At 46.0% G+C, this 15,796-nt stretch overlaps 1 protein-coding gene across 5 annotated transcripts in view; it reads left to right on the forward strand.

The window, feature by feature from the left end:
* The first annotated feature begins 4,904 nt into the window (after positions 1-4,904).
* Positions 4,905-15,796, forward strand: part of TMCO4 (transmembrane and coiled-coil domains 4) — a 39,324-nt gene continuing 28,432 nt past the window's right edge. For 2 of the 5 annotated variants that reach the window (XR_004755698.1, XM_035344613.1), the window contains exons 1-5: positions 4,914-4,950; positions 5,438-5,481; positions 7,885-8,069; positions 8,831-9,005; positions 13,616-13,643. Coding sequence is in view for 4 of the 5 variants with exons in the window: in XM_035344613.1 (XP_035200504.1) it covers positions 4,929-4,950; positions 5,438-5,481; positions 7,885-8,069; positions 8,831-9,005; positions 13,616-13,643 (454 nt within the window). In the remaining variant the exon portion in view is untranslated. Of the gene's footprint in view, positions 4,951-5,437; positions 5,482-7,427; positions 7,544-7,884; positions 8,070-8,830; positions 9,006-13,615; positions 13,644-15,796 lie in introns of those variants that run through there. The other 3 variants (XM_035344614.1, XM_035344616.1, XM_035344615.1) reach the window with 3 other exon arrangements.

The raw sequence follows: 15,796 nt of genomic DNA on the forward strand, positions 1-15,796 counted from the left end.
CTGCTCACTGACTCTGTGTTTTAATTCCTCCCCAACAATTATCGTCGGAATATTTCACAGCTTCCCGACAGGAACTACAGCTGAGAAAGCATTTCAGGGAGTCTGTACAACTGAGGAAAGCAGAAGAGTAATGTGCTGGGCTTTTTTTTCCTGGATCTAAAAGAAAAACTAACTTAGTTGCAAAGAAAATACCCTACAACTCAAATAAACTGGAAAAAAATAGGAGCTTGCTTTAGGTACTTTAGGTTTTTAAGAGTACCATGGGTCTCAGCAGACCTTGGATCAGGTCTGCGGTAAATATTTGCGTTCGTTAAGAATGGAAACTTTTGGACCCCGGTTGCCCACTATACATATGCATTTATATATACATGGACAGCGTGTCCCACCAGCAGATAAAGCGGATTAGATGAAGAGGGTAAGGAGCTGTTGCCCCCCTACACCTCGGAAAAAACAGGTCCATTTTCTACCTAAGAACAGGAACCATCAAGGAAAACAAATGCTTTGTTTCTTCTCACAGATTTGTACTTAGCAACAAGCACCTGCCTCATGGCAAGGTACATACCTAATAACATTCGCCAACAGCCAGACCAAAAAAAGCTTTTCAATGGGGAAAAGGCAGGAAGTTTTAAACACAAATATCTTCTTGAATGCTATTATTTCAGACACACTCATGGCCCAGGTATTCACCTGAAAGTCATCTCAGAAACTCACGCCACATCTTTCAGCTCATGGACAATTTTCCCATTGAGCTCTCTTCGCCAACACCAGTGGATGACTTGCACTCTAGAGGTATGTAACAAATCATATTGGCCTCGACACGCAGTGCACGAATGCATCAAAGTAAACTAGAAGGGTTAAAGGAAAAGCGTGCGCTAATTGCGCAGCGCACTGATCTCATTCAAACGACCAGATAGCGAGGAAAGAACAGGCTGTCCTAAAGATAAGATGGCAAAGATGAACTGGACTGGAGCCATAACATACCCCAATTAAAAAGGAAAAAAGATGGGCAGTTTTGCCCAAGAGAAGACACTTGGTCTCTTCCCAAGTGAGACTGATACCAAACAACACCCACTCCAGAAGGGCGTTCAAGTCACACCCAGTAAGAGTTTGCATTCATGTCAGGAGATGACCTGAAGATATTAAGAGGCAGCGTCCCTCATCTTCCATATCATACATGATGTGTGGGTTCACCTCTCCGTGCTTGTCAGCACATGGGTGACAACAAATGAAGTCTGAAAATAAGCGTGAATGAGGAAAAAAACAGTTTGCTACATACCAAAAAGGGTGTCACATGCAATTTTCTTACACTCATTTCTACGATGGCAAAAAAGGCCAAGGGAAAAGGGCTTCCCTGAAGGCAGCATATGCCACTGCCCCGCTGTGCAAAGATCAGGACATGTGAATCATGTTGATTTGCATTGATGCTCATAGCACAAAAGCAAACAAACAAACAACAAAAACCACAAAGGATTAGAAGGGAAAGTAATATTTTTCTTCAAAACAGCCATCCCGTTCCCAGGTATAAGGGCAGAGCACCAAAGGTTTGTATTCGCATCAAAGATATGAATAGAATTTCTAAAACAACAGAAAACACCAGTGCAATTACCAGAGACTGACACACTGAGAGAACTTGGTAAGATGAGGGGCAATGGGTGCAAGCTGAGATGTAGGAGGTTCCACTTAAATATGAGAAACTTTTTCACGGTGAGGGTGACGGAGCACTGGGACAGGCTGCCCAGGGGGTTGTGGAGCCTCCTTCTCTGGAGATATTCAAAACCCGCCTGGAATCACTCCTATGTGACCTGATCTAGGTGTTCCTGCTCTGGCAGGGGGATTGAACTAGATGATCTTTCAAGGTCCCTTTCAACTCCTAACATTCTGTGAACTCTGTGGATCCACACAGCGAGATTACCAGCCATGGATTTCCACCCCTGCTGCTTTGTGCTAACACCTGCCAAGCCTGTGTTCAGTATTCAACCGAAATGATTCTTTGGTCTTTAGAGCCACTAACAATTATCTGAGCCAGAGTTCATGGATGTTGGTGGAAGTCATTACGCCCTATAAGCTGAAATCTTTTATAACAGCTGTTGATTCCCATCTGACAAGATAAGGCTCAATGATTACATAGACCTCTGAAGCAGCAATGAAGTTTACGGTGAAAATGTCAAAATATTTGCATTTGTATTCTAAAATGTTAAAGGATCTGTTTGCATCCAGTTCTTCTTCACACCAATCTTTTTGACAATAAAGTCTCAGCTCCCAGTTACCTTGCCCTGCTTACCATACCTAGCTGGCTCCTGATTTCGTGCAGGGATTAAATAACAAACTGTAGTCTGACAAAGAGAGGGTCATAGTGAGAAACGCGCCAAAGCAGTAGCCAACGTACTGCATGAATACCTCAGAACTATGTTTTATAAGGACAGAATGCCACCGAGACATCGAGAATATGATGAGACCCAATAATATTTAAGTACCACAGTCTGTATAGACTCAATCCGGGACCACAAGCTTCAAAGGTGTCTTGTTTAGCAATGCTTTGATTAAAATGCTTTAACAAGCCAATTTTAATTTTAAAAAATGCTCATCCTATTCTAGTTTTCTTCCAGCTGTATCCCAAGCTCGCTCTCTTCCTTTCCCTGCTCCAAAGTCGCTGCCCTTCTTCACTTGTTTCCTTGTTTTCTCCCTTCTGCTCCTTCATGTTCCCGTTCTTTATTTCTCTGCCTACTACCCATTGCTCCAAGTCAGAGGAAGACTTTAACAGCCTCTGTCCCTGCAGCATCCGTTCTTAGCATCCCATCAGCTGAAAAGCTGCTAACACCTTTGCCAAGCCTAACTGATTTAACCAGACCTGAACTCCACCTTCCACAGCAGAGATTGGCACCATCTGGGTGCTGCACTTTGCTCTCCCTCTGTCCCCTGCCCACAAGAGCCTTCCCAAAGCCAAACTTTCCCCATCCCAAATCATTTTCAGGCTTCTTATCAACAAGCAGCACCAGTCACCCACCACAGCTAATTATGTGGTGGAGACAGGTGCCTTAAAAAATGTGAGCGTAGGTGTTCTAAATCACTGTTAACTACAGAAGTATAGCTTTATCTTCAGAACTTCAAATTATCAATAATCATGTTGCCTTTGATTGCTATTAAACTCTATAATAAGATCCCAAGTTTACAACATCTGATAAAACCTATGATTAATTATCATTCCGCTCCTGTTTTAAACTACTTTTAACAGCTCTTCTGCATTATCACACAGATATAAACAGGCAAAAAGAAACATGGAATAAATAGCATATTTCACACTTCAACATCACTCAGATTCTGTACAAAGAGGACTTTCGGTCCTCAAACGCACTGCTGTCAAACCTACAAGAAACTAATTTGCAGATTTTGGTCTGAGAGCACACCTTTGTGTCCTGATGATTTTTTATTATTATTATTATTTTTTTTTGCTTGTGAACCATATGCAGCTTGCCCATGGTGTTGTGCAGTTACCAAAGTCAGAAATGAAGTATGTACCTTTTGTACCTTAATGGGGATCAACAGAGCACGCCTTCTAAACCTCAGCACATTTACCTATATGATGCTTAAAATACATAGGGGTAACCTGAGTACTTGTGTGAGTAAACCTGAAGGACCTAATGTTAGCTGCAAATAAGTGGGACAGGATATCTGGCCACATCAAAAGGGCTTTTAAGAAGAACAGGTATTCATTTATTTATTTTTACCTTAGAAGTCCAAAGTAGCATATTTTTAAGTATAAATCAGTTACCAAAACGAGCTTTGCTTTCATGAAACATGACCACACAGAAAAACTGCTTCTCTTCCCCTGAAAAACTGGATTTCACTAAGAATTACCAAGCATTGTACTTGCAGTTCCCACTTGGGCCCACTCTCAAATCAAAAACATTTCTTGAAACCCATAAAACACAACGCAAAAGCCTTATGCTGAGGTAGCTGAGTTAATTCCACAGCCCAGGCGTAGCCCTGGGGTTTCTGCAGGGCCAATTAATTACAACTGGTTGACCAAAGTCTTCCAAACTGACTGTGCCTGTAGCCCTGCTTCCATCAGAAGCAACATATCCACGGTCCTCATGTTTGCCTGATGTGTGTATATACATACATATGTATATATATATATATATATATATACACACACACACAAAGTTACTTCAGCTCCTGTTTGGATGCCTTTGGGATCCCCCCTAGTAACAATGCACTGCATGAGGCACCACTGAAGCTTCACCTCCCCTCTGATGTGTGCATACACATGTATAAACGCACACATACACACAATATATATACATATATATACCACTGAAGCTTCACCTCTCCTCAGAGCAGGCACCAGCCCGTCTTGTGGCGGGGCAACAAAGATGTCTCCACAGGTTCAGTGGTGGTGACCTGAGAGCAGCTTTCACCCAACACACCTCACTCCACCGCTCTCTGCAATCCTCCCTCTGAGAGAGGAGCATTCTCAGAAGGAATGTAGAGCCTTAAAGGGGGACAGAAGAGCTCCCACTCAGCTCAGCCCTAACCCCGAGCAAGGCACCAACGTGGCACCCAAGATGGCAGACCAAGGCTGCTGTGAGGAAGGAGCTGCGGGCACCCATCTTGACTGAAGCAGCACCAGGCCTCGCTGCCATCCCACCGCTACCACAACCCTATCACAACCCCCTTAGGGAGGCCGGGAGCGGGGCAAACGCCAAGAATGGGGCGAAGGCAGGGAGCGGGGCTTGCCATAAACCCAGCACCACACGCATCCCCCCTCAACACAGTGCGCCGCCCTCCCGCCCTGTTTAGGCTACGCCAGCAGCGTAGGAGAGCGTAGGGCCGCCCAGGGCTGCCCGCCGCCCTTACGCAGTCTCCGTAGGGGTGACAAGGGCGGAAGGGGCGGGAGGCGGCGGCGGCTGGGAGCGCTGCGGCCCCTCATGCCGGCCGGGCTGGCAGCAGGTCGGAGCCGGGCCGGGGGAGGTGGGAGAGGCGGGGAGAGAGGTCCCGGGGCTCCCGGGGCTCTTTCGGCTCCGAGACCGGTCGCGGTGCGGCTCCTGAGGGCAGAGCTGTGGCGGCGTCCGCCCCCCTGGGCTCTCCCGCCCTTGCAAGGGGTCGCTCTCCTCAGGGGGCTGCGGAGGGGTGGCTGGTTTTGGTACGACTTTGAAGGACTTGCGATAAAACTGAGCAGCAGCATAAGTGGCAGCGTCAGTCCCGAGCTGAGGCGTCTCCCTCGTGTTTTTCCACTGAATGTTGTTTGTTTGCTGGTAACGTGCCTCTGAAAGGCTTTGCTGCGTTACGTGTAAGGACCCCGCTCCTAAATGACTGCTCAAGTATCTGCTTTAACCACGTCCAACACACTTAATTTTGCAAATGCTTCACCTTTTAGCTTTGCCATGCCCCTGTCCCTCTGCCCTCCATCTCTAATCTCTGATTTACATTTATTTAGGACACGTCTACACAGCAGCCTGTGTTGCCTTCACGTGTTTTGAGGTGAGAAGCAGTTTTATCCAGGACTGGATTAATTGCCTTCCACGTTTGCACTTAGTATTGATGGACTAAAAGCAAAGGCCGTGGTGCTGGCAGCAGCTGTGGTTCTGGAGCCCCACACAAGTTCCCAAGAAAACGCATCTGCGTAAATGTTTTTGCAGTCGTAGGGGGTCCGTGTAGTTTGGCCCTCTAATATGCCTCTGTGAGGGACTTTTTGGCCAGCCCCGTCTGAAGAATTGTTGACAACTACTTCCTTGAAGTTGTCGAGATGCCCAATAAACTTTTGGGGGCCTTGAAGGTTAACATGCCACTTCGGTTGTGCTTTAGAACAAACGTGATGCCAGCATCGCTGTACTAGCTCTGGCTGTAGAGAGCGTGGGGGGGGGGTCAATCTGCCACATCTTAAACCAAAGCAAAGATGGGTGGAAATAGGATCAATGCTCTCTTTTTTCTTGCCTCAGAGCCATCTGGATGCTCTTACCTCTTCCTCAGATCTGTTGTTAATTTTTTTTTTTTTCCTTAAGGACACCATTTTCCTCATGGTGTCTACGAACATCTCAGGAACTTTAGGGCTAGATAAAATATTCTGGGGGTTGCTGGTTTGGCTTCTTAACAAATCGATAAATCTATCACAGCAGCGAAGGGAATTTTATTTTCAATGCTGGTTCCCATACTAAGCTAATACGTCTGTGCCCAGAAGTGAGTTGGCATGCCAAGTTATTGTTTGTGAAGTTATTGATACTTTATGATGGATTATTCCTAGGCAGATTGGTTGGTAAGTCAGGCTCTGGATGTTTTTGGAGGGTCAGAATTTAGTGAGTGTTGTGAGATGGATTTTGAGGATCCAAACAAGGACTTTGGAGCTCCTGAGGTAATAAAGGAAGTCTTGGGATTTGGGGCAGGGGACGCATCCTGCTCAGCCTCCGGAGCTGCAGTTCTGTGGGTACAGCTGCTGCTGCGTGGTGGGGCCGGTACGGTGGAGGGCCTGGCACCAATTCCAGGCACCACTCTCCTTGGGGAAGCATAATCTGGCCATTCCCTTCTCACGATCGGTGTGGAAATAACACGGTTCATTTATTCCTGCGGACTTCATGCTCCCATGTTGCTGGAATGTGATGTTTCAGTGGAAACACACCACGATGCCGCAGACCTGTGTGCTCAGGCCCCAGATGGCACCAGGAGGTGTGTGTTGCAGGGGGGCTGAGCTCTCCCGGGGACAGAGGTGTGAGCTGCGGTAGTCATCAGCCTTTGAGTGCTGAATCTCCATCCCATGCACGTACCAGCAGTTAGATAGCGCATGCCTTGGGAAATAGGAATTGCCTCAAATTAATTTGTGAGCGGGAAGGCAAGACAGACACTTCTCCTGGAAGACCATGACAGGTAACACAGGTGTAATAAAATCTGTAAGAGGAGCTGCTCTTCTGGTGCACATCCTTATTCTAGGACTCTAGCTCCTAATTCCTGTTTAGTCCCCTTCCTTTTGCCAGGGCTCAGAGGAAAGGAGGCATCTTAAGAGCAAACATAAAGCAAAATGCAGGCTTTGCCCTTGGGAAACTGATCAAGCCCTGATGAGGTCGGTAGAACTTTCCAGCGATGTAAGTGAGGTTTGGAGCAGGCTCTTACCTACGTTAAATCGCGAAATGTTGTCGTGTCTGCCTGATTTCACTCATCTCTGTTAGCTGCCTGCGTTATCAGCCAGGCCTCCCTGTGTAACGAGGGGGGCTCCTGGGAGCAGTTCTGAGCAGTTGGAAGCTTGTAATCAAAAGGTGCAAACGCTTCTGTGCTCTCAGAGATAATATTTTGGCCCAGCTCAAGGTCCACGTGGTGTGGGCATGTTATGTTTTGGGAAATGCAGAGGGAGGCTGTACAGTTAAGAGAATATTTTAAGCAAAGCATAGCAATGACCATGGGAAATAAGAAGTCCCATTAAAAGTCTTTCTAATCAGAGGCTGTGGCTGGACTCAACTTTCATAACACCATCAGGAAGACGAACAGAGGAGCAGTTTGGGTTGAGGAAGAGAGAGGCAAATTATTTCCCAGGCAGCCGTACTGGTCCCTGCACAAGGTGCAGACCTTTCATTCTACTCGTTATTTTTGCAGTAAACACGTGAGTGATATGCCCGAGGTGGAGCCCAGTCTCTTTGCACCTTGAAGCGGACTTCTCATTTTGCTGTGAGAAGTACTGTCAAGTCATTTTATGCAAAAATTTAAGAGCTGGTGAACAGAAGGCCTCCTGTTGTAGACTTTGGTCACAGCATCACGTTGCAGCGGGATGCACCAGCTGCACCTTGACAGGCCTGCTTAGTCTACACCAGCAAGTGTGGCAGCGAAAAAGCTTTTTTGTCTCCTTGCTTCCTGGTTTTCATTTTCTTTTTTTTCCCTCCTTTTTCTTCTTTGAACATGCAGGTAAAAATGGCTGCAGAAGAGAAGTGGAAAAGCTGGACCTCGAAACAGCACAGTGGGGCTGAGCAGGCAGGCGAAAAGGAATCGTGCGTGCTTCTGAGCCGGCGGCTGGGGGAACCGGGAAGGTTCACTTACGCAGCGCTTTGTGGGATATCCTTAGCATGGCTGTTCCCCGAAAAAGAGCAAAGGTACTGCACGTGGTCACAAGGGGACGAGCAAAGGAGGTGGCTTTTGGGTAGCAGCTCAGACCAAGCTGTGTTGGCTTCTGTGTTGCAAGTGGGATGGATTGAGTTAAAAAAAGAAGAAAGAGTTAAGCACATGTTGGTGCATCCAGTGTTTCTGCATCCAAGTGCTGCGAGAGAGATCCCTGAATTGTAGTGATAGGCTGGTTTAAGCCCTGGCAGTTTTTCTAGTACCGCTGTGCTTGGGGTCTCTCAGAGGTACAGGATTTGAAGATCCTTTTGGCTCTGGGTCTCTTCACAAAGATGAATGCTCAAATTAGGGAAGGTGACCCAAAACGGAGAGTCTGTAAGACCTGACCGCTCTTCAGACTGATCGCTGGCATTGATGTTTTCGTGCCGTTTCCTTGCTGGTGTTCTTCTGAAGCCTGTTGAAATGTAAAGGACACGTTGACATTAGGTGTTTTCTCAGCCATTTCCTTAATCATACTGACTTTCTCTTACACCTTTTAAGACTTCTGTACTTCAGCACAAATTGCATCCCTTCATACAGCAAACTTCAAAGCATGTCTTGAAGAAAGGTCTGGCCTCATCCTGATTGCTTGCTTTGTTTAGCAAGCTCGTTTGTGAGAAGCTCACCTTCTGTTGACTTCTTAGGATGCTTTGATTTTTGTGTGAGCAGCAGTAGATCAGCATTTGAAAGCAGGGACCACTGAAAGCTTGCAAAAACATCCAGTTCCAGGGCGTTAACTGCCTCTGTTGCCTTACAGCTCCTTCAGGATGGAATTCATAGGTGGTTTGGTGAAATGGCTGGACCTGCCTGATGCTGTCTTACCTGCCATGACAGCATTTGCCAGTGGTTTAGGAGGTGAGGGCACAGAAACGTTTGCCCAGCTTTTGCTGAAGGATCCCATCTTGAAAGATAATCCTGTTGTCATTATCCAAGTAAGTTCATGCACTGCCCTTGCCCTGGCTTGCTTTTGCAGAGCAGATTTTTCCTACGTGTCTCTTTGCAGTGGAAGTTCTGCTTGTAGAGTCAGGGCAGTAAAACTGGGGGTTCTGATACGCGTACTGGGGTTTCTGTGCGGCTCTGTGCGTGGCTGGCAATCCCTCTATCCATTAACAGCTCGTGGAAGTGATGACCGTGAGATGCAGTTCCTGCTGAATTAACGTCATTTCTTTGATGCCTTTGCCCTACAGAGAACTGTCAGCCTTTTTGCTTTGCCTGTACTCTTGCAGTATTTTTGATTCATGTAGACATTCTACGGGTTTCAGTGAAACACTGAACATGATAGGCCTGATTTTTTGTACTTTTACCCTTCACCCTACCCTGAACGAGGGGGATTTTGTAGTAGCAGGGAAATGTATATATGCACTGGTAGCATGAGTGTAGGGGGACCGATCCACCAACTTCTACACAGCTTAAGGTTCCTTGCCCTCGCCAAAGCACCTCTACATACATGAGAACCAGGCAGAAAGACTGCTGGTACAGGCAGAACAAGTGTTCTGCAGCAGAGAGGGTGATCCAAAGAGCACAGGGTCTTTTCTCCAGAGTCAGCTTTTGCTGGAAGGAGAAAAGTTACAGGCGCTTCATTGATAAAGCGTTATTGAGACTGAAGCCGTAATGTTCTGATGTTAAATCTGATGTAAAGATAAGAGACAACGCATTTTGGTGGCATTCACCTTTGCTTCAGAGTCTCAGCTGTGGAAGATATGTCCTCATTCATTCTCACGTTATGTATGCGAGGGCGAAGAGCTGTTGCTGCCAGGCACGCTATGGCCACGGTCACCTGGCACCCATCGCCGTACACAAGGAAGTGGTGAGGCATCCTGAGAGCAGACAGTACGCTGGCGGTGAGTAATGGTTATCACACACTCACCTTCAGCAATGACAGCCTGATGGAACAGGAGATGCAAGAGCAAGGCTGTGTAAGTAAAGGTACGATAGGAGGGATCTTCCTCGGTCATGACCCACTCCCATTATCTCAGCTTTCTTTTGTGTCTTCCAGGCCATCCTTAAAAGGATCTGCTCCAAACATCCCCATGTTACAAGGCTCAAAATAGCGTAGCAATCTGAGTGTAGTGGCAGAGAACCTTCATCTTAATTAATCAGCAAGGACAGATCTTCTAAACACTCTTTTGATGTTGTTTGCTCCAAATAAATCTGTTCTTGGTTCTTTCTGTATCTAGATGGCCTGGTAGTTCCCAGGCTTTTTTCCCTAGTTCTGTCTACCCCAGGATGAATTCTCTAGAGTTAGGCACATCTTCCTGCACTGCTGCGAGTTTAGTAAGGGTGAAATTTTGGCAAAAATTAACTTGTGCTTGCTTAGAGCTTATCCTGCATGAGGGCTCCATGTGCTTTTACAAAAGGGGCTCTGGGTCAGTGGGATTGTGCAATATCTTACGAGAACTGAGGTACTTATCATGGTTCCAGGTGGAACACAGAAGCCGTAGATAACAATTCTTTGATTAGTTGAAAGCAAAGATCAGGAGTAGTTATCAGTCTAATGCCTCCCCAGCTGGATCTCAGGCAGTCGTGTATATATCCAAGGTGATCTGTCCTGTCAAAGGAGATAGACAACTAAAAGTTGTTGCAGAGCAAGGCACAAGAGTCTTGCAGGGTGTCGTTGGGAAACCTAAAGGTACCCCGCTGAGATAAGCTTTTTCCTTGTTACCTGAAAATAAACACGCTGTGGGACAAAGCTTTGGTAATTCTTCATCCGTTGCTTTGTGGTAGTATCGCTTCTTTACATTCAGCTGCTTTTATTTACCTGGTTAGTACAAGAACACGCTCAAATTGTTCACTGTGTTCAGTGGCAGGGTCCTGCCAGCACTGCTGCCTGCGTTTCTGAACGCCCTCCACCTCAGGGGTGCTGAGGGGATGATGCATGGCCAGGAGATTGGAGGTGAGCTCACCATTGAGTCATCGGATGTTCGAGGCCTGTGGATTTTTGCTTGCATTCCTTGCAGGTGACTAATCCATGCAAATGTTGGTTAACTGAATCCTTTTTAGACAACAGGAGTTGTAACAAACAGGTTGTGGGTGTGGTACGAGAAGGCGGTGATTCCCGTTGGTTAGGAATACGTCTTCTATTTGCATTTAGTGACAACAAAAGGAAGGGAAAGAAGTTGACTTTGCCCACTTTTGTTTCCTCATGATGGGTGAGAAAGCATTAAAAGTTCTTACGAATCTATGAATCTTTATTTTTTTTTCTCTGAACACATTTAGAATGCCGTGTGGTTTTTGCCCTGTGCTTTTTTTTCTTTTTCTCCACGCACAGAGGCACTGCAGTGTGGACTGGAAACTTTCTGCTGCTGAGGAAATTGGTTTTGAACTTGTGGCAGTGCATTAAAAAAGATGGCAAAGACTCCAAATAAAGATTGCCTTCCTTTCTTTGTAAGGTTTCACTCCTTCACGTGTGTGGGGTAGTCTTGTGAGTCCACAGAGAAATTAGAAACACCTCCGCCTCAAAATGAGACTGAAACATCACAACTGCTGCACAGAGGGAGAGCGTGCTTGTAAACTAATCTAATCAGTGCTGATTGGATTCCAGATGACTACACAGCAGTATGTGCAAAGCCTTAAGCAATTAGAAAGAGTTGCGTATGCTAATGGTCACTGATGCAATCGAACAGTAGTTTGTTTATCACCTGATTGCCTGCATCCATCTCTCACCTTTTGAACTACACGTACCTAAATGCTTAGGCCGGATTTTTGAAGGAGTTTATTTGACGCTGGGTGCCACCTTGTGCGCTGGGTGTCCTGGATGGAGCCCGAGCCGTGACCTGGGGCTCCCTTTGCAATACCTGGGGACCGTTTACTGCCCATAAACGGGCTCTGCGCGGAATGCAGCCCTCTTCAGGAGGCTGCCTGCATTAGTCTGGAGAAAATGACAGCTGGGGGAGCCGTGAGCATGCACAGAATAGTAATTGTGGCTGGGGCCCTTTTTCTCCTGCAGTGGGGTGACCGAGAGGAGCAGGGAAGACCTGATTCGGTGCCTAACTTAAATGACAATGGTTATTCATAGACTGGAGATAAGCCAGGACTTCCCTTTCACGGGTGAGTGCTCTGGCTGTTGGGATGCAGGATGATGGTGTGGTGGTGACTGCTTTGTGCTGAGCCCAGCTCAACAGAACCTTCTGGAGATGCTTGCAGGGCAGGAAAACAAAGGCAGGCTTTCTCTGTGGCTGGGAGCAGCCACCCGGGGATTTAGCAGAAGAGCACTCGACCAGTTGTGTGCCTGCAGGTGCCTGAGCAACACGTCTGCAGAAAACTGTTGTGTGTGTAAACATTCGTCAGCGATGGAGCAAAGGTTTTAGGGCTGTACCTTGTGAAAAAGCATCCAGTCTGATGCATACGTCCAGCTGCCCTAGTCTTCTGGTTTCTCTGGTCCTGTGGAAATTCTCTTTTCTCCTTTATGGAATAGCACACTCCCCTCATGTTAAAATGATACTCAGAGTCCAGACCCTTCCTTTGGGCTGGGTAATACCTACAGTTTGCTTCTGTTCTGGCAGGACTAGGTTAAGGATGGCTTGTTCTCTGCCCTACGCTTCTCATGCAGTAGGGAAATGATTAGAGACATTTTTATGATACAAATTTTGCTTAGGGGCTTATGGGACTAATAATCATAAACTCCTTGGCAGCGTCCTCCATCTTTGGCTGTACTTTTTGTATTCCCAAAGGGCTGAAGATTCTCTGTGAAATTCAGCTGCACTTTTGTGTGTGTAGGAGAGGGAGGTAGCTAGACGGAGCTAGCTTAACGTTGTAGTTACATAAAGAACTTAAACTTTATTCAGTTACTTGGTGACAATAAAAGAGGAGAACATAGCAGTAAAACACTACCTTGTTCATTAGGGGTTCTCATCTAAGGAACACCGACCTCTTTTCTCATGGATTTGTCCGCAGAAGCCTTCTATTGGATTGATCTGTTCTTCCATTTTTTTTTTCCCAGTGAAAAGCCAAGACAGTCCCTCAATCTTTTTACAGATAAATTCTGAGATTTCTGTTTTTGAGTGCTTAATCAAAAGAACTCCGTGCCAGTTCAGCTTTACTGCCTAGAGCTACAGATTCCCAGAATGCCAAAGGGAATAGGGGCCACTGATCCATCTGAATAGCATTCAAACCTATTCCTGTTGAAAATACAGCCTATGTGACTAGAAGAGCAGAAAATGTTAGAGCAGTAGGAGAGGCTTAGAGCCTGGTTTCTCCAAATGTTGAAGTCCTGTGTAATCGTGGGGCTTTCAGTTGCAACACAAGTGCTAATAACAAAAAATATGGTCTACTTCAGCACGTACCAAGCAGGTGCCGCCCTCCCCTCCTGTGCTGATCTACTCCTCCAGCCATTTGTTCCTGCATAGGCACAATTTTGTGCTGGAAGCTTTTGGCTTTGCTCTGTTCTGCTCCATCCAATTACAGTTTGCTGTCATGCCACGTTTAGGAGTGGACACGCTGCAGTAGTTAAATCATAGTCCCATCGGTTTTCATGCCTCCCTTTTAAGACATCTAGGCGTACTTCTGCACTTTTAACTGGAGTATTCTTTTTTTCTCTTTTTAGGATCTTTTGTCCTTCTCTCTTAGAGATGGTAAGTTTATTCAGCTTTCGTTCTTTGTAAGAATAACATCGGTGAGTTCGTATCTGCTACTTTACAATGCTCAAGAAGCTCAGGGTGCCATCCCATCCTACTTTATCCTAGCTTCACTTCTAGCAAAAGCAGCAAATGCTCTTCCCCTGTGTCCGCTACAGGAGAGGCAGTTATTATAACAGGAATGATTAATAATACCCCTTAAAAACTGAACAACCATTCACCTCCTTAGCTTGACATATCGTGTACTGGCATGCAATTGTATGTGTTCACAGAAATGTTTTGAAGTTAAATACCTGGATGGGAGAGTTTTTTCTCCAGTGCTTCTAGGGGTGCAGGTGACCTTTAGGAAGGCAGTGAAGCTGTTACAAAAATTTCAGCCCAGCAAATCTGCGTATGGCTTGTTGCCTAAAAGGAAAAAAAAAATTATTCAGGGAATAAATTCTGGTGTGTTTAGTGTGAAGCCTACTTTGAGTAGATGTGACTTTATGTGTAGACTGTACTAGACATAAAACAAAATTCTGGCTTACAATCTGCAACGTTGGTTACTCTGATAAAAGCCATGAAATAAAGACTGTATTCTGAACAAAAGCTTCGTTTTTAAAAGGAGCCTGTTTATTATCACAACCTGCATTTTTTAAAATCCCTGTGCTGTAGCGTGTTCATAGAGGAAAGCACTCGCTGGTTGTTGATGAGCCTGTTTCAGTTGAGAACAAAGTACTGCTTCTGTTCTTGTTTTATTTTTAATGGAAATTTGACACGTCAGTTATTGCAGAATTGCTTATTTTGCTAAGCCGGGATTTAAAACAAATTTATTTCCAAGCCTTTCTGACTTACTGCCAGGCTGGCTGAGTAGAAAGCTAAGTTGTGCATTAGCAGGCAGGGAGCAGGAAGGCTCCTTGTTGAGACACCTGCTCGGACTTGCACGATGTGGCACATGTCAGGGATGAAGTGAAGATAAACCCTAGCCTTATTTCTCAACTCAGCACAGATTTTAAAAGTGGCCTGATTAAAGCCTCCTGAAGTATTTTGGTATCTTGGTAATGATGGTAATAAATAAATAAACCTCACAAATTGCCAAAGGCCGTATTTGATCTGTGTGCAGCAGATAGCAGAACTCTTCTTTGTAGTTGTGTCCTACCAGTATCCTTACCCAACCCCAGAAAAGCTGTTGTGTTTTCCATCCTGGAGTGCACTGAGAACCCTTTACCAAAGCCTGCTCTCAGCAACCAGCAGATGCTACCGAGAGAAACACATTAAAAAGCTACAGAGTTGGCACACCACATTTTAAAATCTCTTAAATTTAAAATTGTGTCTTTTTTTTTTAAGTACACGTAATTAGAAGCCTGGGAGTAATCATTCCTCATATCACATGTTGTCTTAGTGCAATGTCCACTCCTGCATCTCGCGCGGTGAAGTGTAAATGCCAACAATCCTCAGTGCTACACGGGGACTGAAGTCACCCCACACTTCTAGGTGCTCCGGTGGGTGGTTCAAAACTCCAGAGTCCCACTTGTTGCCAACAAGATCAATTGAGCAGAAAGCTTTATGAAGGTGTATTTGCGTGATACGGTGTATCTTGCACCAGTGCATAGCTGAGATGTTCTGTGCCACGTTGCCCGTATGTGACGTGTTTGATATCACCCTTCAGGGCTGGTCTTGCTGCAGCAGTTCGATGTTGAGAATTACCCGAGCCCTGGTTTCAGCTGGGATAGAGTTAATTTTCTTTTTAGGAGCTGGTGTGGTGCTGTGTTTGGCATGTAGGATGAGAATAACGTGGATGGCACGCAGATGGGTTAGTGGTTGCAGAGCGGAGCTTACCCAGAGGCGAGGACCTTTCAGCTCCTTGTGCTGCCAGCAAGGAGGCCGGGGGTGCACCAGGAGCTGGGAGGGGACAGTCAGGACAGCTGAACCCAGCTGGCCAAAGGGATGTCCCCCACCATGCGGCATTACGCCGAGCAATAAATGGGGGGAGTCGGCTGTCGGGGGGGGGGAGAGGCTGCTGCTCGGGGCCTGGCTGGGCATCAGTCAGCAGGTGGTAAACAGTTGCATTGTGTGTCACTTATTTTGGATATATTTTTATCATTCTTACTATTATTTTCCCCTTCTTTTTCTGTCTTGTTGAGCTGTCTTTATCTCAACCCGCGAGTTTT

The sequence above is a fragment of the Oxyura jamaicensis genome, chromosome 21 (assembly GCF_011077185.1).
Source record: "Oxyura jamaicensis isolate SHBP4307 breed ruddy duck chromosome 21, BPBGC_Ojam_1.0, whole genome shotgun sequence".
Classification (NCBI taxonomy): Eukaryota; Metazoa; Chordata; class Aves; order Anseriformes; family Anatidae; genus Oxyura; species Oxyura jamaicensis.